The sequence below is a fragment of the Ammospiza caudacuta genome, chromosome 3 (assembly GCF_027887145.1).
Source record: "Ammospiza caudacuta isolate bAmmCau1 chromosome 3, bAmmCau1.pri, whole genome shotgun sequence".
NCBI classification, from domain to species: domain Eukaryota; kingdom Metazoa; phylum Chordata; class Aves; order Passeriformes; family Passerellidae; genus Ammospiza; species Ammospiza caudacuta.
Genome location: NC_080595.1, coordinates 65380700 through 65398098, shown reverse-complemented (window position 1 = coordinate 65398098; position 17399 = coordinate 65380700). Strand labels below are relative to the sequence as shown.

The window sequence follows — 17399 nt, the reverse complement described above, 5'->3', positions numbered from 1 at the left end:
AGAAGACTTCTGGATTAGACTTGAATTTGTCAATGTGTTGAGTACTCATCATAATCTCAGTAAGCCTTTCTGATTGCTGTTTGTCATAAGAGGTGGACTGTGCTTTCAGTTGCATGCCTCAGATTCCTGGTGCTGTGTGGTCCAGTGCCCCTGTCAGAGCTCAGTGAGGCTGTTCCTGCTCAGTCATTCTGTGCCCTGTAGTACTCCTGAGCTGCAATTAAGCATTTGGCCTTCTCTTTGGTATGCTGTGTGTAGAGCCCACCAAGGTGCCATTTCTTCCATGTTTCTGCTTTTCTTATGGCTACTCTGTTTGTTTTTCAAGGGGCTTTTTCAACATCCTACTTGAAATGTGGGTTGTATGAGTACCCATGTTTAAGCAATGGTCGTATGAAGCTGATTTACAGGAGCAGAAAGCATACAGGCTTAGCAGGGAAATTATACTTGTTTATACAGGCAGGATATGTGTTTATCTTTTGGTCACAGTGTCAAAATAGTACTGTTTATGTTTCATTTTATGTTCACTTTAGGATTTAAAAGCTTTTTGTTAGAACTATTTCTAGAAAGGAAATTTTCTTATTCTCATCCATTAGTGACTGATTTTGGGATCTTCTCATAGCTTCCGAAGAGAACTGAGGGCCATTTCCTCAGAATCTAGGATACTGCAGGCAAGGATTGGTTCCAGTGCACCAGATAGAGGAAATCACAGCTTTGTTTTAGAGAAGTTCACAGTGAGAGCTGTTGCTTCCTTGAACTCAACCTTATCTTAAGAAAAGGTAATATATTCCCTGACTCATTTTTTTTTCAAATAAATTTAACCTTTTCTAGCAGCACTCTCTCTGTCTGCTGTTACTCCAGTCTGTTTTTTTCTGCTTTCTGCCCCACATGCCATCTGTCAGTTTGTTTTCTTTTTAAGTATTCTAAGGTAATGCAGTGGATAAAAAAGAAGTATGAATATTCACAAAGCATCACTGCCATTTTGATTCAGAGGGGAAGAGGTGTGCATGGCTTTCTGCCAGATCAGGTGATGCTGTGATTGCAGAAAATCCTTGGGTCTGCCTAGGTTGTTACTTTGGAGGAGATGCTGTGTGGAATAACTTGATGTTGTCAGTGGCTTCGCACTGCTTCTGTGCTGTGTCAGTGGGCTTCTGCTGTAGTTAACTGTCTCATGGTTAAGCAGTGCCCCAGTCTGGTGGCAAGGGCTTTATTTTACTCTCAAGTATCATTTTTAGAATGCTTTTTAAGCAGCTGTAGTGATACCAAAGGCATGAGTACTTGTGATAAAGCTGGGTTTAATCTGTGTGCAGATTTTTGGTAGCTGCAGCAAACTCAACAAAACTTTGTAGACCAGAGAGTGTCTTGACTTCTTCTTTCATGCTTTCTCACAAAGGTTCAGACAATTCAGGGAAGCATTGAAGTGTATAATAATTTTACACATGAAGATTTTTGCATGATATTTAGAATTTATATTAAAAATAAATTCTTCTCTTATATAAGCAGTGTTTGACATTTTGTAGTCCCTTTTTCCATCCTGGTTGCTGATCAGGCCTTTTGTAGTGAAGCTGTGAAGACTCCTAAAGGTAGGAGCTGTGGTAATCCGTGATATATAATCTGGTCTGTACCTTCTGTCCCAACTCTGAAAACTTCTGAAATGCAGGTATTGTGTGGTAGTTGTGTCATGTAAGCAGTAATATCTTGGTGACAATAGGCGAAGAACCAAGGAGATGAAACTTTTACTTTGTTACAGAACAGTGTGCTGAAATGTGGCCAAGTATTTGGTGACAGATGGACTTTGCCTGCTGTGAGCCAGTCGCTTGTGCAGATCTGGCCCAAATGATTAACAGCTGATGAGCATGAGAGTTCTTTTGCCACCCAAATATGGGGGTCAAGTCACAAGCAGCCTGGGTCATCATCAGGCCAGTTAGGAAACAAATTGAGAACCACAAAGGAGTGACAGGGGTGGCTTTCTCCAGTCGTCATGGTTAGGTATCGACTGAAGAAATTTCATTTGATTTACAGGTAATTTGGTTTTGTTCTGTGGTATTGGGTCTTTTTCTAGTGTATGGTGGTGGGCAGTGTTGGTTAGGTGTGCCTTTTAGTTGGGGTGAATAGAGGGTAGTGTCACATCAGTGTGCAGAGGCTAGGCAAGAACTTCTGTGACATCTGCATTTGTGTCCTACTACAGTCATGCTTACAGAATGGAAAGGAAAATCTCCTTTGTTGGGCTTGTGCTAATGTGATCGCTCATGTCACACCTCATCAAATGTCCATTTGTTTCCTTCTATCTGGAATTCTAAATTCCTTAAAAAGGGTCTCTGCTGCTAACTGATCCCTCTGTGGACAGATTTTTCATTTGTGCGTTGTTTGTTTTGAAAACTGGATTCTGTTTGTAGTGCATCATTTCTGTTAGTACAAGTAACACACTGGTTGTCATGAAAAGAGATTAAGAAGATGAAGGTTAGTTTTCTTTTCTCCTGCACTGTTGACACTGTGCACCTGACCTATTGTGTGAGGAGGAAGTTTCAGTGTTTTGTCAACAACTTGTGTCCTTTTCTAAGCCCTGCTCTGGTGGTTCCTAGTCCCAGGCTGAGCCTGGAATATAATAGGCAGATTTTAGGGTAGGGGACTAGAGACTGATCTTGAAATCAAAATGGTACAGCAAAACCAAGAGATAATGAATCTTCTACAGGGAGGTTGGAAAGAGCGAGGAAGGTGAACCCTAGGGATGAACCAGACCTTACACACTGGCATGTGTTGGAGGATTCTCCTGGCCTCCGTGGGTGCTGAGCTGTGGGATAACACTGCATCCAGGACAGCAGTCCCTAGCCCTTCTGCTCAACTAGGAACACAATTCAAGTTGTGTTTATGGGACGAGCAAGGCAGGTGCGTTCATTTCCTTGTTTTCCTCCAGGGAGCAGATGTAGGCTCAGACCTGGCAGAGCAGAGCGGTGCTGCTCCTTGCAGAGTGGCACCTGCTCCATTAGAAATGAGCCATGACTGAAGGGTGCTGTGGGTGGTGTGTGCAAATGCAAGCAGAAAGCCAAGGAGGTTTGCAAAAGGAAAGGTGGTGCAGCTGAAGGAGCTGCTTGTAGCACCTGATTTTTGAGGTGCTTCTCAGGAGACATGTATTTATTTTTACTTGGTAGCTGTGACATGTTCATTTTGTTTTGGACCAGTGTAGAGTTTGGGATGTAAAGACTTCAAGTTACAAAATGCATTTCTTGGGAAAACCTGCCATCCCTTAGTAAATGGTAACAGTCCTTTAAAAGTTTCTCCTCTGATTATGGTTTTTTGTTGTTGTTGTTTTCTTTGTTTGGGTTTTTGTGGTTTTTATTTTCTTTTTTGTTTGTTTGCTTTGGTTTGGTTGAGTTTTGTTTGTTTGTTTTTTTTAATCTAGAAGCTTTGTAAAGAAGCAGACTTGTGTGGCTGTAACTGGAATCAGGACTTCACTGAGTAGAGTTTTCAAATCTTAACTGCTTTACTGTCAGCATTATATTGCAATTAAAGTAAAAAGTTCTACAGTACTGTGTTTTACATCTGTTGTTCAAGTTTTGGTTTCTTCTTAATGCCACGTACTGTTTTTTGTGAATTCTGTGATGTGAGACCTGTGAATGATTTTTTCACTGAAAGGCTCCAGGATGACAGAATCCCATTATAAATTGGAATTTATTTCATCTGGCCTTGAAACATATCTCTCTTCCTGCTTCTTTTCACTTATTTTTTGCCCCTTCTTTTTACTTCCCTAAGTCCAGCATGCAGATATCTCAGAAAAGTAATTTTGACTTGTGGAAGCTAGACCTATTCAAGAGGTTAGCCTGGCCATATGTTTGGGATTAGACGTATGAGTTTTAATCCTTGGTCCTGTCATAATTATTGGCAAGAACATGAGTAGGTTTATGGTTAAACTTGATGACCTTAAAGGTCTTTTTCAACCTAAATGGTTCTTGATTCTATGAATCTAGCTCTGAGGTAATACCCTTTTCACAGGTAATGTGTCAGTCTTTTTTAACCACTACCTTTTAGGGTAGGTGCAAACTGATTTTTGTATTATTTTTAAAGTGTAGGTCTCTGTCCAGTTTTAATAGATTTTCAAAGACAAATTTTAACACCAAAAATGGAAGGACTACGGCCCCTCAAAAATAAGTGCTTTAACATGGAAAAAAGCAAGGCCAAATCTAAAACTTGTTAATGCATTTACTAATTTGGCTGGCTTCAACTTGAGAAGAGGCAAGCAATTACACTGATGTAGCTGTAAACAAGCAAATACAAAGTTTTGTTTGAAATGTGAGCAGCTATGTCAGGTATAACCTGTGGTGAACAGAAATTTGGCAGCTTTCATCTTTGGGCCCTATGTTTGCTTACATGTCACAAGGATAACCTGTGTGAGAAGTCCCTCTGAGTGCACTTGGTACGGGAGTAGAGAGCTCAGAGTCTCTGTTGTGGCACCTGGTTAATGTCACTGAGATGGATGGCTTTCCTGAAAATGCAACACTGGAGGAATTGAAGCTGTTTGTCATTTTTCTGACTTCATGGTGTTTGGTACCCTCCAGCAAAAGGAGATATCTAGCTTCAGAATGCTGAGTTATGTTGTTGATGTTATCAGTGTAAGAAGTTTGAATTTTACTTTCAAAATTAGTCAGTTCTATAAGAATGTTTAAAACACTTGAGTAATCTGAAAGTAGAATATATACTGCTACTGCTACCAGAAAACTTCTACACAACTGTTTTTTATCCAACAGTACTCAATCTTAATTCAGGTGTATTTTTATTTTTTTTGTTGTTCAGTTAAGCCCTGAACCATCTCACTGATTGAATGCATGCAGAGTTGAGCAAGTAAAAGCCCAATTAGATATGCTGAAGGAAGGATGGCATATGACACTTTTGCATGAATCAAGACATTGTTCCATCTTTTCTGTCTACATAGACATAGGTAACTTTACTTACCTGAATAATTTTAAAGAGTTAACTGTGCACACATTGTTAGAACACACAAAACTATAAAGAACTTTTCTGTTTCTGGTTCTGAAGAAGGAAGCAGCTCTTCAAAGAGTTGCTCCCTAATTAGTAGGTACATGTGATGTGGTCTGGTGTATAGCGAGGGGAATTCCTTTTGAGAGGGGAGTTTCTGCACTGCATATAGTGCAGGGTGACTTGGTACAAGGTCAGCAACTGTGTGTAGTGTTTACAGGAATCTGGAGGTGGAGGAAGGAAAAAAGGTAAGATAATAGAGGTTTTCAGGATGTTTCAGAAGGACAAGACAACTAAGTAGTTGTCTTGTGTTACACAATGCCCAAAGGGGATTTTGCAAGGAAGAAGGAAATAATTAGAAATATTGCTGCTTTTAAAAACAGGATTCAGTCTATGCAGTGTAAAGAGAGTTTGATTTGTTGTTGATCACTGTAATTTTGATGCACCTTACACTGCCAGCATTGGAACACCTGTAAAGCTGCGTAGGTGTAATACAAGGTCACACTGAACAGACTGCAATACATTTTTCAAGTTAAGCAATTGAAAAATAAATAGTGAAGGTTTCCAGTGTTAATTTTTTACATTACAAATTTACAGGATTTTGTATTACGATTAAACTGTTCAATGTTGCTTAGTATACAGTGTAAGCGTTGACACAGTTCAGGTTGCTATGGAAACCTGGCATTTTGGTTCTGTTAACAGTGTTTCAGATAGGAAAAGATTTGCATTGCATTACTGCTAGACTCCTTTCTGCCCCCACTCTTCAGCTTCTTTGCTTCTCAGTTGGGAGGTAGATGATAGAGAAGCAGTGATGACCTGGAATTTGCATGAATCAGGGTCAGTTATAAAAAGAGATGTTGAGCTGAAACTCAAAAATAATAATTTTACCTTAAAGTAGCTCTTCTATCTAGTTACTTTTTTCAAGTAATGACGTAATTTAATGCTTATCATTCACAATGTTGTGTCTCTGGGTTGATTTAAGGTTCTGTTGATTTGGGGTTCTTTTTCCAAACACTTGAAAATGATGGGGTACTTTATAAAGAGACATTTCCAATAATTTTCCCAGCATGATTATGTATATTGCTGGGAATGTGCTTGATGTAAAAACCTGACCATTTCTAGTGCTTTCTGTTAGACTGATGGATTTGTTCCTCATGGGTTTCTTGTTGCCTGGTCTTGTCTTGTAAAACGTTAGGAGCATGTTAATCAAGTCTCATTGATTACAATGGGAATATTTAATATAAATCTTTGGACCTAAACTAAATAATACTTGTAAACAGAAAGTGATTAATGGTACCTGTGATTGACAATATAGATATTTGTGCCAAGCATCAAGCCACATCTTTGTGATTTAAGGAATCTTCAAACACCAGTGTCTTTCTGCTCTACCTCAGCTTTATTTACATTTCATATAAATGCCTTTCTTGTGTTGGCGAGAAAAGAGCTGAGAAAAGAGCAAGTTTGCTGTGAAGCTGAGGTCAGGTGTTTGTCTCTTGTAGTCTGTTTGTCATCCCATGAATGCTGGCACTCATCTTTCCACGTGTGTGCTTGGCTAGTGCCTACAGAGCAGAGTTTCTGCTCAGGGAGTCACACTGATGGTTTTCCGTCCAAGCTTTCTGCCCCAGGTCTGTCTGATGTTGTGCTTGTAATTCAGCTGTGTGCAGCAGAGGCTGCTGGAAGGGGGTGTGAGCTGGCCTGGTGGGATATAAACTGAAATGCAGATACAGAGCCACTTCTGCTGAGTCTGCTACAAGTCATTGGTGTGGTAATTTTGGGTGGAGGAGTGTTATCAGGCAGCTGAAGTGGGCAAAAGGGAGAAAGGCAAAGGGCAGTAATACTTGGAACTGGCAGCTGCTTGCTTCAAGGACAGATTATACTTGGAACTGGCAGCTGCTTGCTTCAAGGACAGATTCTAACATCCTGAGACAAGAGAATACCCAAATTCTTTGGCTTGGCATTTTGACTGGTCATGGTCGCCTTAATCACCAAAGGATGTTTGCTGTTCATCTGTCTACTGTGATGCTGCTGTTTTGCCACTGCAAATCCCACTCTGTGGCCTATGTAGTCTAATTCACAGAAACAACTCTGGAGTGTGGCCAGGCCTGCAATGTGTGACATTGTGGATCAAGTGGCCTTTAGCAGCATTCTGAGTGTGGTAAGAGGGGAATCTAAGGAGGACTTGATCATGGCCCTTATAAACCTGGTAGAGAACCTGTAATTCATTGGGTCTGGGTGTGATGTGGTTGCTTGTATGTATCTTTCTTGATCTTATCAAAACAGATGTGCAAGGCTTTCTAAACAATTAGTGAAATTAGTTGTTATGAGCAAGGAACATGATAGTGTCGACTAACAAAACAGCCAGGTAGTGCTAAGAGTGTTGTCTAAATGCTAGTTGATGTGTTGAATGTTCACCAGTTTTTTGAATTTTAGAAAATTGCAAGTACATGGGATTTTAGTGGGGAGCACATCCATGAAAAGCCTTTTGTGTATATGCCTACATGCTCCAGGCAGAGGTAAGGAAACAGTGATCTCCATCTTACCCTCTCTGGGTATGGTTAACTTCATCCTTCTGTGGCTGATATAATCACAGAGTCATTGAGGTTGAGAAAGACCTCTAGAATCATCAAATCCAATCTTTGACCAAATCCATATTGTAAGGTGCTATGTGTGCTCAATTTTTGAACACTTCCAGGAATGGTGACTCCACCACTTCCTTGGGTAGTACAACCCAATCCTTAACCACTATTCCAGTGAAGAAGTATTTCCTAATATCTATCCTGAACCTCCCCTGGCACAGCTGAAGTCCTTTCCTTGTGTTCTATTACTAGTTGCCTGGGAGAAGAGGCTGACTGCCACCTCCCCAGCTCTTTCTTTCCAGCAAACACTGTGTATACCTGTGCAATGTGAGTGTGAAAAGCTGAGGGGGCAGAGGGCTTGGACTTGATGCTTAATTGAATTGGGGTGGGTTGAAACAGGAGATACAGTAAGATGAAGGTACTAATTATTTTAAAACATCTACAGCAATGTTCTTGTTGACCTAAAAATGAAAATCTTCCCAGGTGGCCTGATTTTCAACAGCACTGCACTTTCACATTTGGCATAGCATAGCACTCTGCCTGTTAATAGTTTATACTGTGTTTTGTAACCAGTTTCTGTCTAGAAGCTGAGTTAAACAGTAAAATGCATTGTTGTGAATGGAAAATGCATCTGGTGATATTCAGCTGCCAATGACGGAAGATTAAATCTCAATGTTTTTGTCTCGTGAAAACATGACTGGTGATGTGGAATTCCTGGTAGCGTGCTTGCTTCCTCTTACTCTGTGTGAAACATGGCAGCCTGAGTTAGTGGGTTAAAGCTTCTTCCCAAGTAAAACAGAAATCATTTGTCTGGAGAACTCTTTGGAGCTGAATCGGCTTTCAATAACAATAACATCAAGTTATAACAAACATAATAATCAAACATCAAGTTTTGTTATTCTTCTGTTTCTGAATCAGAAATGTTTCTGCTACATTGATTTTCATTTATTTTATTTGGACTTTGTTCATGTGGACAGACTGTTGGAAATCCAGTAGGGGCACTGGAGGTGAGCTAGGCTTAGCCTTTTCTTACTTTATTAGTAGGGAGTGAAAATGCTTGACCTTTTAGTTTACTACACCATTGTAGGGGGAATAATAACCTCCTAAACATTGTACCCGGTTCCTCAAGAGCGAGGGTGTTTGTTTTCTTTGCCTGTCTTATCTCCAGGTCTTATCTTCACTGTCGTTGAGATCCCACAGCATGCAAATAGCCACATTGAATCTCTTTGTTTCTCTCTATTTGTAGACACAGAAATTGTGACTGTTCTGTATTTAATATGAACAAGAAGTCTAGAAATTGCTTCTGCTTACACACTTATTTTCCCATCTCTTATTTTTTGTATTTTTATTTTTTTGTGTATTTTAAGAGTGCACCCTTGTCACAAGAAACATGGCAGATGGAATACTTCAAAAGTGAGAGGCATAAAGAAAGGCTATTCGCCTCACCAAGGCTGAGTGAACCTCAGGTGGAGTAGCTCTCCTGGGCTAGTTTAGTGTCCTCCAGTGATGTGTAATGGACTGGAACTTCTTTACAGAGTTTCTTAGTGTTTTAGAATTAACAGTACACTATACATCATAACTGTAATGTAACTATATAATTGTATTAAAATAATGCCATATTTCAGTTAGCTTTAGAGTAAACATTCTTTTGTCCATTGTATTGAATGTATTAAGTTGGTGCTATGTTTTACTTTCTTTGCTAGGTACTTTTCTGAAAGCTTCCAATCTCACTTTTTCCTAGGTCATTCTGCCTAAAGACAAGACTAAATAAAATTGTAGCTTATTCTCCTCTTTGCTGGCTGTATATTTCTGTTACATTTCATCTTGAGATGCTGTAGTGTTTATACAGAAACTTTTATCTTTTCTATTATACCAAGTAACATATACTAGCAGAACCTAAAAACAGTAGAACTCAGCCTTAGTCCAGTCAGTGATGCTTTAATGAAATGCTGCAACATTTAGCATTTCTCATAAAGTGCAAGTGGGCATTCACTTTCCTAGTTTTAAAAATGGGAGGTCTATGGAAATGAATGCAAGGGTTATTATTAGTGTTCTGGCTTTTGAAGCTTAATAATAGGCATTTATATGACCAGTAGCAAATTACTCTCCTCTTCCATGTTAAACTGTTTCTGTTGCCTTATGTTTAAAGATGGAGTGTGTGTTTATTTACTTGCATCTGCACAGTGCTCTGGTAACTGCTTTGGGCTCGTCAGAGGCACAATTAGCAACCCCCAAGGGTTCAATTTCAGATCTAATACACTGAAACCCTTTCCCTTCTATCTGTGATTTGTTCTACAATTTCTTACTCTTCCAACTTGAGAGATATTTTTAGTATTGCTCTTTAGGTAGTACAAACATACCTTTTCAGTTTTTTTGTCTTAGTAGTGGCTTATTGGTGTAACCCTTGTCATCTCTCATGCTGCATCTTTTAGGGGTCAGAATTGGCACATGTACCCAGAAGACTTGTTATTCGTAAGAAGACACTGTTGCAGAGTTGCAGACCTAAGCCAGATCATTAGTAATGCTTGGTGTCTGATATGACCAGTTTTGAATGTTGTTATTACAGCAGGTGATTGGAAGCGTGCCCTGCTGTGAGCAGATGTGTGTGGTGTTTGTAATCTCAGGGGCAGAGGTATAATAGAGAAGCAAAAATAAAAAATTACTGTTGTGTGGGACACCGTGCCAGAGAGCAGATGAGAGCTACGTGGTGTGTCTGGGCAGCATCCTGTTCCCTCAGCACAGTGGGGTCTCCCTGTTGCATCCTTGCTGTGGCCATGTCTGCTTGGCTGTCTCGCTGGGAGTCTTGTACCTTCATCTACTCTGCCTTCCCAAGTGGAAAATTTGTGTGTAGACTGTAGACCTTCCCTGCTTGCTGTTCACAGTGTGATCGCTGCCACTGTCTCTTGCATTTTGAGGGTCCTGCTAAGTTATGGAGTACGCTACCCTTGACTTGGTTTTCCTGAAGCCAGTTAATTGCTTTTTTCTACATGCTTGCTCCTTGCTGAACGGGCTGAGCGAGCCTGGATCCTCAGAGGAGTTAGAGTTAGGCTTTTTTTCTTTTGAGCTATTATTCTTATGTATATGCCCACAGAGCCAGATAAAATCGAGATTGTACTATTGGTTTCCAAAGTCAGTCAGTTTAAATTTCACAGAAAATAATAACTATCTCCTTGTCAAAGCAATCTCCTCCCATGTTCTCATTGTTAAGGCTGGATTAAAGCTACTGGGAGGGCACTTGCACACATTGCTCTTCTGCTCTCATTGGAGCATGTGGAGGTAATTCTTACAGTTCAGCTCCCCATTTGCAAAGCAGGGAATTACATACTTTTCCTACCGCATGAGAGGTTGGGAAATACTGACTCTACAGGGTCATCAAAAATGTGTCTAGAGAATCGCATGATCTTGAATGTTTCTTTTTCTCCATATGTTTTTCCAGGACTTGCAGTGGACACAGATGGCCAAGAGAAAAGCTATCAAGTCCACTGAATGTTGTAAAAATAGTCAGATGCTTCACTGGTTTCTGCATTGCTGTGCTGTTGGATGTACTGTTGTTCACATGCACAGTTTTGGAAAGTAATGCCCATGACTAAAGGATTGCTTGTTGATGCTTTAGGGAAGCAGACGGGATTTCTGGGTGCTTACTCCTGAGCACAGCAAGCAGGACTTTTTCTCATTTCATGAAAATGTGAACTACTTAAACTCCAAGTAGCAAGGTACATCATTCTTCATGCATGAGAAGGGAAGGAAAAGGGAGAAAAAATAATTTTGAAAAATTGGTAAATTTATCAGTCTTTAAAGAGTGCTCTATTCACACACTAAGTTACTTTTAATCTTCTGTTCCCTTTTTTTATCCCTGCACTTAGAGCATCTTCTGCTGCTACTTTGAATGTACCAGTGCAGGAGGCTGCTGTCCTGCAGTGCCAGGTTGCAGGGAGGACAGCAGGACCTGGAAGCAGTTCCTGGAGGTCTTGAGAGTGTGGTGACAGTAGAAGGGGTGTGGATATCCATGGTTAGGAGTTCAGTCTGTTCCTGTGATTATAACATTTAAAAAACAAAATTTTTTTTGGCCTCGTTGGAGTATTCCCATTCTAATTACAAATTTTCAGTGAACTCCCCAGAATTCCCTGGCAGCAACACTAGAGAGACACAGCAAGTATCCAGAAATGAGTAAATATAAATAAAATATTCAGAGCAGTAGGGCTAAATCAGGGAAGAACAGTGTATGTTTATGTATTTTATTCTTTTCTTTTCTTTATATAATTATCAGGTGCTGACACTGGCTAAATTTGGAGAGTGGCAGTTATTTAACAGGCTCCTTACTGAAATGCATTGTTTGGTTTGCCTTGAAAATGCCTAATTAAAGAATTAGCACTGCTGTAAACATATAATAGAAGATTTTCACAGTCTGCTTCTGTTCAGGGTGTAGAAAAGGTTAAACTGAGCCTGAAATTTATATAAAATCAGCTTTGTCATCCTTTGAGTTTGGACTGAACTCATGATATATGAGTAAGTTGTCTGTTTCTCAGCATATAAATATCCCCAAATACGTACATTTTTAATGGTATGCTGATTCAGTATTCATCTGTACCAGAAAGGAGCTGCCAGGAAACCAAGATTCATTTGAATCATATAGCCTTAATAGCATTTTATGCAGATGATAAAGATTACCTTGAATTTTTTTTTCTTGTAAAATATCAAAGGACAAGGGAGAAGTGTGGAGTAGGTTTGCCTATTTTGATGTCACTTTAAATTGTCAGTGACATCCTGTAAAGTAAATGTGACTTTTGTGCTGTAACTGCTTAAAAAACTAAAATTGAAAAGGACCTCTCAGAAATACTAAATACTAGTTTTCTGTAGCAATTACTGCAGGCTGTGCTGTGTTCCTCCTAGCTGTCAGATTTTCTCTTTTTTTTTCCTTTGAGGCAACTAGTGCAAAATTCCCAACAACACAGGTAAACTCAGCAGTTAAGAAGTCAGCATTCCTAATCAGTTTGGTAATTCTAGTACTATGTTTTCAAAGTATAATTTTCAGACCTTAATATGCCTTTCTAGAACAACACTGCTGTTTCTTCTAAGAAGTTAAACTAAGTAAGTTTTAGGTCAACAGAGTGGGATCTGACATTGAATTATGTTATTATGAAAATTTACTTGGTTTGGTGACTGGATATGTGTTGCTGGGTATTTTTATTAGTGAAAGAAAAAAAAAAGCCTGAATGCCTTTGCTGTGTCTGCTCTGTGGATAACATTCCAATTTTCTCAGTGCCCATCTGTTATGAATACAATGATTTAATTTTTTTGAATTCTTGCTTTATTCCTCCTCACCATGTGAAAGGAATTGGAGTTGGATTTATTTGATATGAGAAGAACAGGCTCCATACCCATGTTGGCATTGCTGGCTTTGTTTAGCACTGATGGAAGCAAACAGCACAGCTCACACATGGGGAGCTGAGCAGTGCCTCTCTGGTTTGGTGCTGGCAGCTCCTGCAGCGTCTGTGGTTAGGTGCAGGCTTCACCTCCTCTCTCCTTTTTTGTGCCCCTTTTTGCTGCAGCAGGGGTGGCTGCTCTGGCCCTGGGCCTGGCAGGGCTGTGGGCAGGCGGGGGTTTCTAATCCTGGCTCCCTGGGCAGTAGAGCTCTCTGTCTGCCAGCCTGGAGCTGGGCAGTGACTTCCCTGGCTGGGGATGTCAGATCATGGGAGAGGAAGAGAATGACTGGAAAGAGCATACCACTGACCCTTGCATGGGATTAGCCAGTGAGGATAGGTCTCTCTTGCCTCTCTTCATCTCAACTGATCTTGCTTCAGTGAGATGAAGGACTCTTCCTCTTCCCCTTCCCATGGGTCCTGCTGTCCTTGTGGTCATGGGTTTAACACTATTTTGATGCTTTGGGGTTATTTGATAGTTCTTGGTGTCATTGTGAGATTCAGCTCTGGCCTGTCAGTGCCCTCATGGCACATCACAATGTAGTGAAGGCAAAGCAGGTGAAGGGGGAAAAGTGGTTCCTCCTTTGAACTCTTGTAATTCACTGTAGAGATTGTAGCTGAACACTTGGGAAGACTTACTGTAACTCTAAAGGCAGTGCTAATGAAGCCACCAGTTCTGATCCTCTGAAGATCCAAGAACGTTCCCCAACAGGGAACATAGAGATGCATCAGAATTCTCAGGAACTTTGTGGTGTCTTCATACAGGCTGAACATCTGAGCTGGCCAGCTTGTTCTAATGCTGCTGTTATGCTTCTGTCATGGAGGTTTAGGTGTCCAGCTGTGTCCTCCATCATGTGTTACCTTGCGGAGGTAGAATTGTATTCTCTTCATAAAGCTAGAGATGTCAGGTATTTGCCATTTAAAGACTACCCATTACTGTAAGACTACCTGATGTGTAAAAATGAGAGCAATTTGATTCTTTCTGATGCACTGGATTAATTCAAAACTAATGAGTTAGAAAAAGTGCATTTTGAAGCAATGGGCTTCATATGCTGTGGACTAATCATCCATCAGTAAGGAGAGAAAATTGTGGCAAGGATTTCTAGCATGATTTGTTCTTGGGCTTTTCAAGTAGATTAGTCTGTCTTTGCTGCATCATCTCTTTTGTTGACATCTGGCAGTCTTGTAGCTTGTGATCTTTTAATGCAGGGGAAAATAATGGAAACTGATTAGGTCCCAGAGGATTTTTTCTTCTTTTGCTATGAATCATAATTATGTGGCTTCTATTTCTTTGTTATACGGCCCATTAGACTAAAATGTTTAATAGCAGCTACTGATTTGAGTTTATTCTGAAATACTGATAAAAAACTCTAAAGTTAACTTACTTTGTGCATGTGCACAAGCCATCAGGGTAGGTTAAGCGTATGTTGAGGAGAGGAAAATGATAAAACATCTTGGCAGGGATCTTGGGCAGCAGTTTATGTGGCATGTTGTTAATTACAGTAATTATAAAGCAATTTGGAAATTCTCAGCTTCTGTTTTCCAAGGATCTTGGTGCAGCATTCCACCAAGAGGTGGTGATTTTCATGTCAAAAAACAGTTCTACTGGTCTCCTTTTTTCTTTTTTAAAGTTCTCAGATAACCTAGATAACCTTTCCTAGTCATGCCTATTTCAAGGTGACTACACTTCATTGGGAGAACCAGAGGTCCATCTTGTTTCTCTCTGTATGGTTGTTTGAGCTTGTGTATTGGTCACAAAGTCAAACCTTGTACAGAATGTAGATCACTCTTTTTTCTTTTACATTGTTTTTAAAACTTTCAGATCTCTCAAAATCTTATAGTATTTTTAGTAATTTAAAATTTAAATTCAAAGTAAGCATTGTGTGTCTTACTGGTTATTCTGTTTGTACTATATATTTCCAAATTTCTCTTGATCTACCTGTCTAGGAAACACATGAGACCTGGAAGATTTTTTTTGTACTTGAAAGTAGTTTAATCTTTCCGGAGTTTCAAAACTTGATGCTGCCCTTTGAGTTACCTGCTTTGCAAAATGTCTTCCACTGCTGAGAAACTGGCCTGAGTGCATTTATTGCTTTGTCTCATTGTATACTTGATGGGCACTTCACAGCAAACACTGGTTAAAGTTTTACTTTGCTTTGTCACTGGGTCAGTTGTATTTCCACAACCTGTTGGGTTTTGTAGGTGTTGTTGGCATGTTGATTTATGAACTTCCTGTTTTTAACTGTTATATACAGGAGACTCTGCCTGGTTATGAGGTGCTGAGGGGAAAAGGAGCATCACGCGTGGCTGCTCACCTTGCCCACTGCGCTGTGAATGATGGAGACCAAGGAGGAGAAGAAGGAACGGCGACAGGGCTATTTTGCTCGGTAAGCTCACAGGGCTTATTTCAGTGTTGATTAAAATGCAGAACCCCTTATTCTGCCTTTTTGATAAGGCTTTGTGATTTTTCAAGTATTTGTAAAAATTAAGCCCGTGCTGCAGTATGTATCCAGAAGGTGCTTTCCATGCTCTATCCCTGATGTTTAAGTGGAGATTTTTTTCTTTTGAGTAGTAGAGGATACTTGAATTATAATTCTGATTTGTAATATTTAACTGTTCTTGGCTGTTCAGTTGTAAATTGCACTGTATTTGAGCTTCTGGCATCAAGTTCCTGGACAGTGTTGATGAAACCAAGCATATCTGAAACATATGTGTGTCTAAACCTGAAGTTTGTTTTCACATAAAGCACAGATTAAATAGTATTATCTCATTAGGTGAGGCTACTTAAGAAAAAATAAGCTGGCTAAATCATACCATCTTTATAAATAAAAGCAATGTATTTTCAATCATTTTATCAATTTGAATTCATGATTGGTGATTTTTAAGAAATAAAGGATGTTGGTTTCCTAATAACTTGTCTTTAATTGGGCAAGTCTCTAATCATCTCTGAGCTCTGATGTACAAGAAGAACCAAAGCTCACTTACTCCTGTGAGGGGATAGGAAATAGGTTTAAAAAGCATCTTTGCCTCAAGTATGTTTCTGTTGTATTGAAGAGGAGAACTGTATCCTGTCTCCACTCAGTACTAAATAACTGCAGCCTTAGTGCATTGCAGTCTAGATCTAGAGACATGCCTGTCACAACATTTGGAAGTAGTGTGGGGAGAAGTTGCTGCTGCTTTATTGCTATTCAGGTTCTATGTAATGGTGGCTGAAGACTGGAGGAAGTTTTGGTCATGTGTTAGTGTCTGGTGACTTGCTTTCTATTTGGAGAAATGCAGTTATGTTGATGTTGGCAGAATGTTGCAGTTTGGGATTCTGAGAAGGGGAAGTGGATAGTGGCACCTAAAACAGAGGAGGCTTATGAAGGATAAAGCAGAAGTAGCTAAAGGGATTGTACTAAGGAACAAGAAATTTTCTGTTAAAGAAGACTCAGGCTTTGAGATGGATGTCTGAGTAAGATGCTTTAGTGTTGAGAATGTTTTGTGTTCCTTCTAAGTGCTGTCTGCTAAACAAGTGGAAATCCTCAAGAGGCTTTCAGGAGGGTCCTTGACAATTATATTTAATCTGTTTTCCTCTGTCATCTTGTGAGTGTTCTCTTTTAAAAGTTCACAGGGGCAGCATGTCTTGTATGGGCATAGGACATTGAGCAAGGTTCAAAAAGATGGGAAATCAATTCGTAGTATTAGCACTTAGCTGCTGTGTAACTTTGGAGAGGTTACCTCTTTCCCTCCCAGCTTGCTTCTTTTTTCTTTATATAGGTTGCAGGTCTTGGCTCTTCCTGTACGTCAGAGCTCAGAGATGATTAGAGACTTGCTAAATTAACAAAGACAAGTTATTAGGAAAGCAACATCCTTTATTTTTTAAAAATCACCAATCATGGAGTCCAAATTATAAAAATTATTGAAAAAGCTTTGCTTTTATTTACAAAGATGATATAGTTTAGCCAGCTTATTCTTTCTTAGCTAGCTAGGGGTGGTGCTCAATGTCAGAGTGGTTGTGCTTGCAATTGTTGGAGGGAAGCTTGAGAATCCCAAAATATATGCTGACAAACCAGCTCCTGAATTGCAAGATTAAGATGAACATGAAATTGTCTGCATCTCTGTCCCCCAAATTTAGCATTGTTTACACATTTGTCCTTTAAAATATTTGAAATTGCTCTGTTGAAGACACCCACTCAGCCATCATATTTTTCTACTACAGATACAGAGCCTCAGTCTTCCCAGGTCTTCTCTCCTCCCTGTGGCAAGTGAAGCTGAAATAAAACTTTCCCCATCCATTTTTGCTTCTTACCAAATGCAATTTTACCCACTGTGTTTTGGGGTAAAGGGCTTATTTTTTGCCTTCGTTCTCAGGAAACCAAAAAAGTGATTTTTTTTCCAAACAAAACAGTAATGTCTTCAAAACTTTTTAAAGAGTGATTTAGATTCCATGTGTAGA

The 17399-nt window shown here is 39.7% G+C and overlaps 1 protein-coding gene across 2 annotated transcripts in view; it reads left to right on the top strand.

The window, feature by feature from the left end:
• NCOA7 (nuclear receptor coactivator 7) overlaps positions 1–17399 on the top strand; it is a 78714-nt gene that overhangs the window by 3344 nt on the left and 57971 nt on the right. For both annotated transcript variants that reach the window (XM_058800907.1, XM_058800906.1), the window contains exon 2: positions 15217–15348. In XM_058800907.1, the coding sequence (XP_058656890.1) occupies positions 15296–15348 (53 nt within the window). In that variant the 5' untranslated portion in view covers positions 15217–15295. The remainder of the gene's footprint in view (positions 1–15216; positions 15349–17399) is intronic.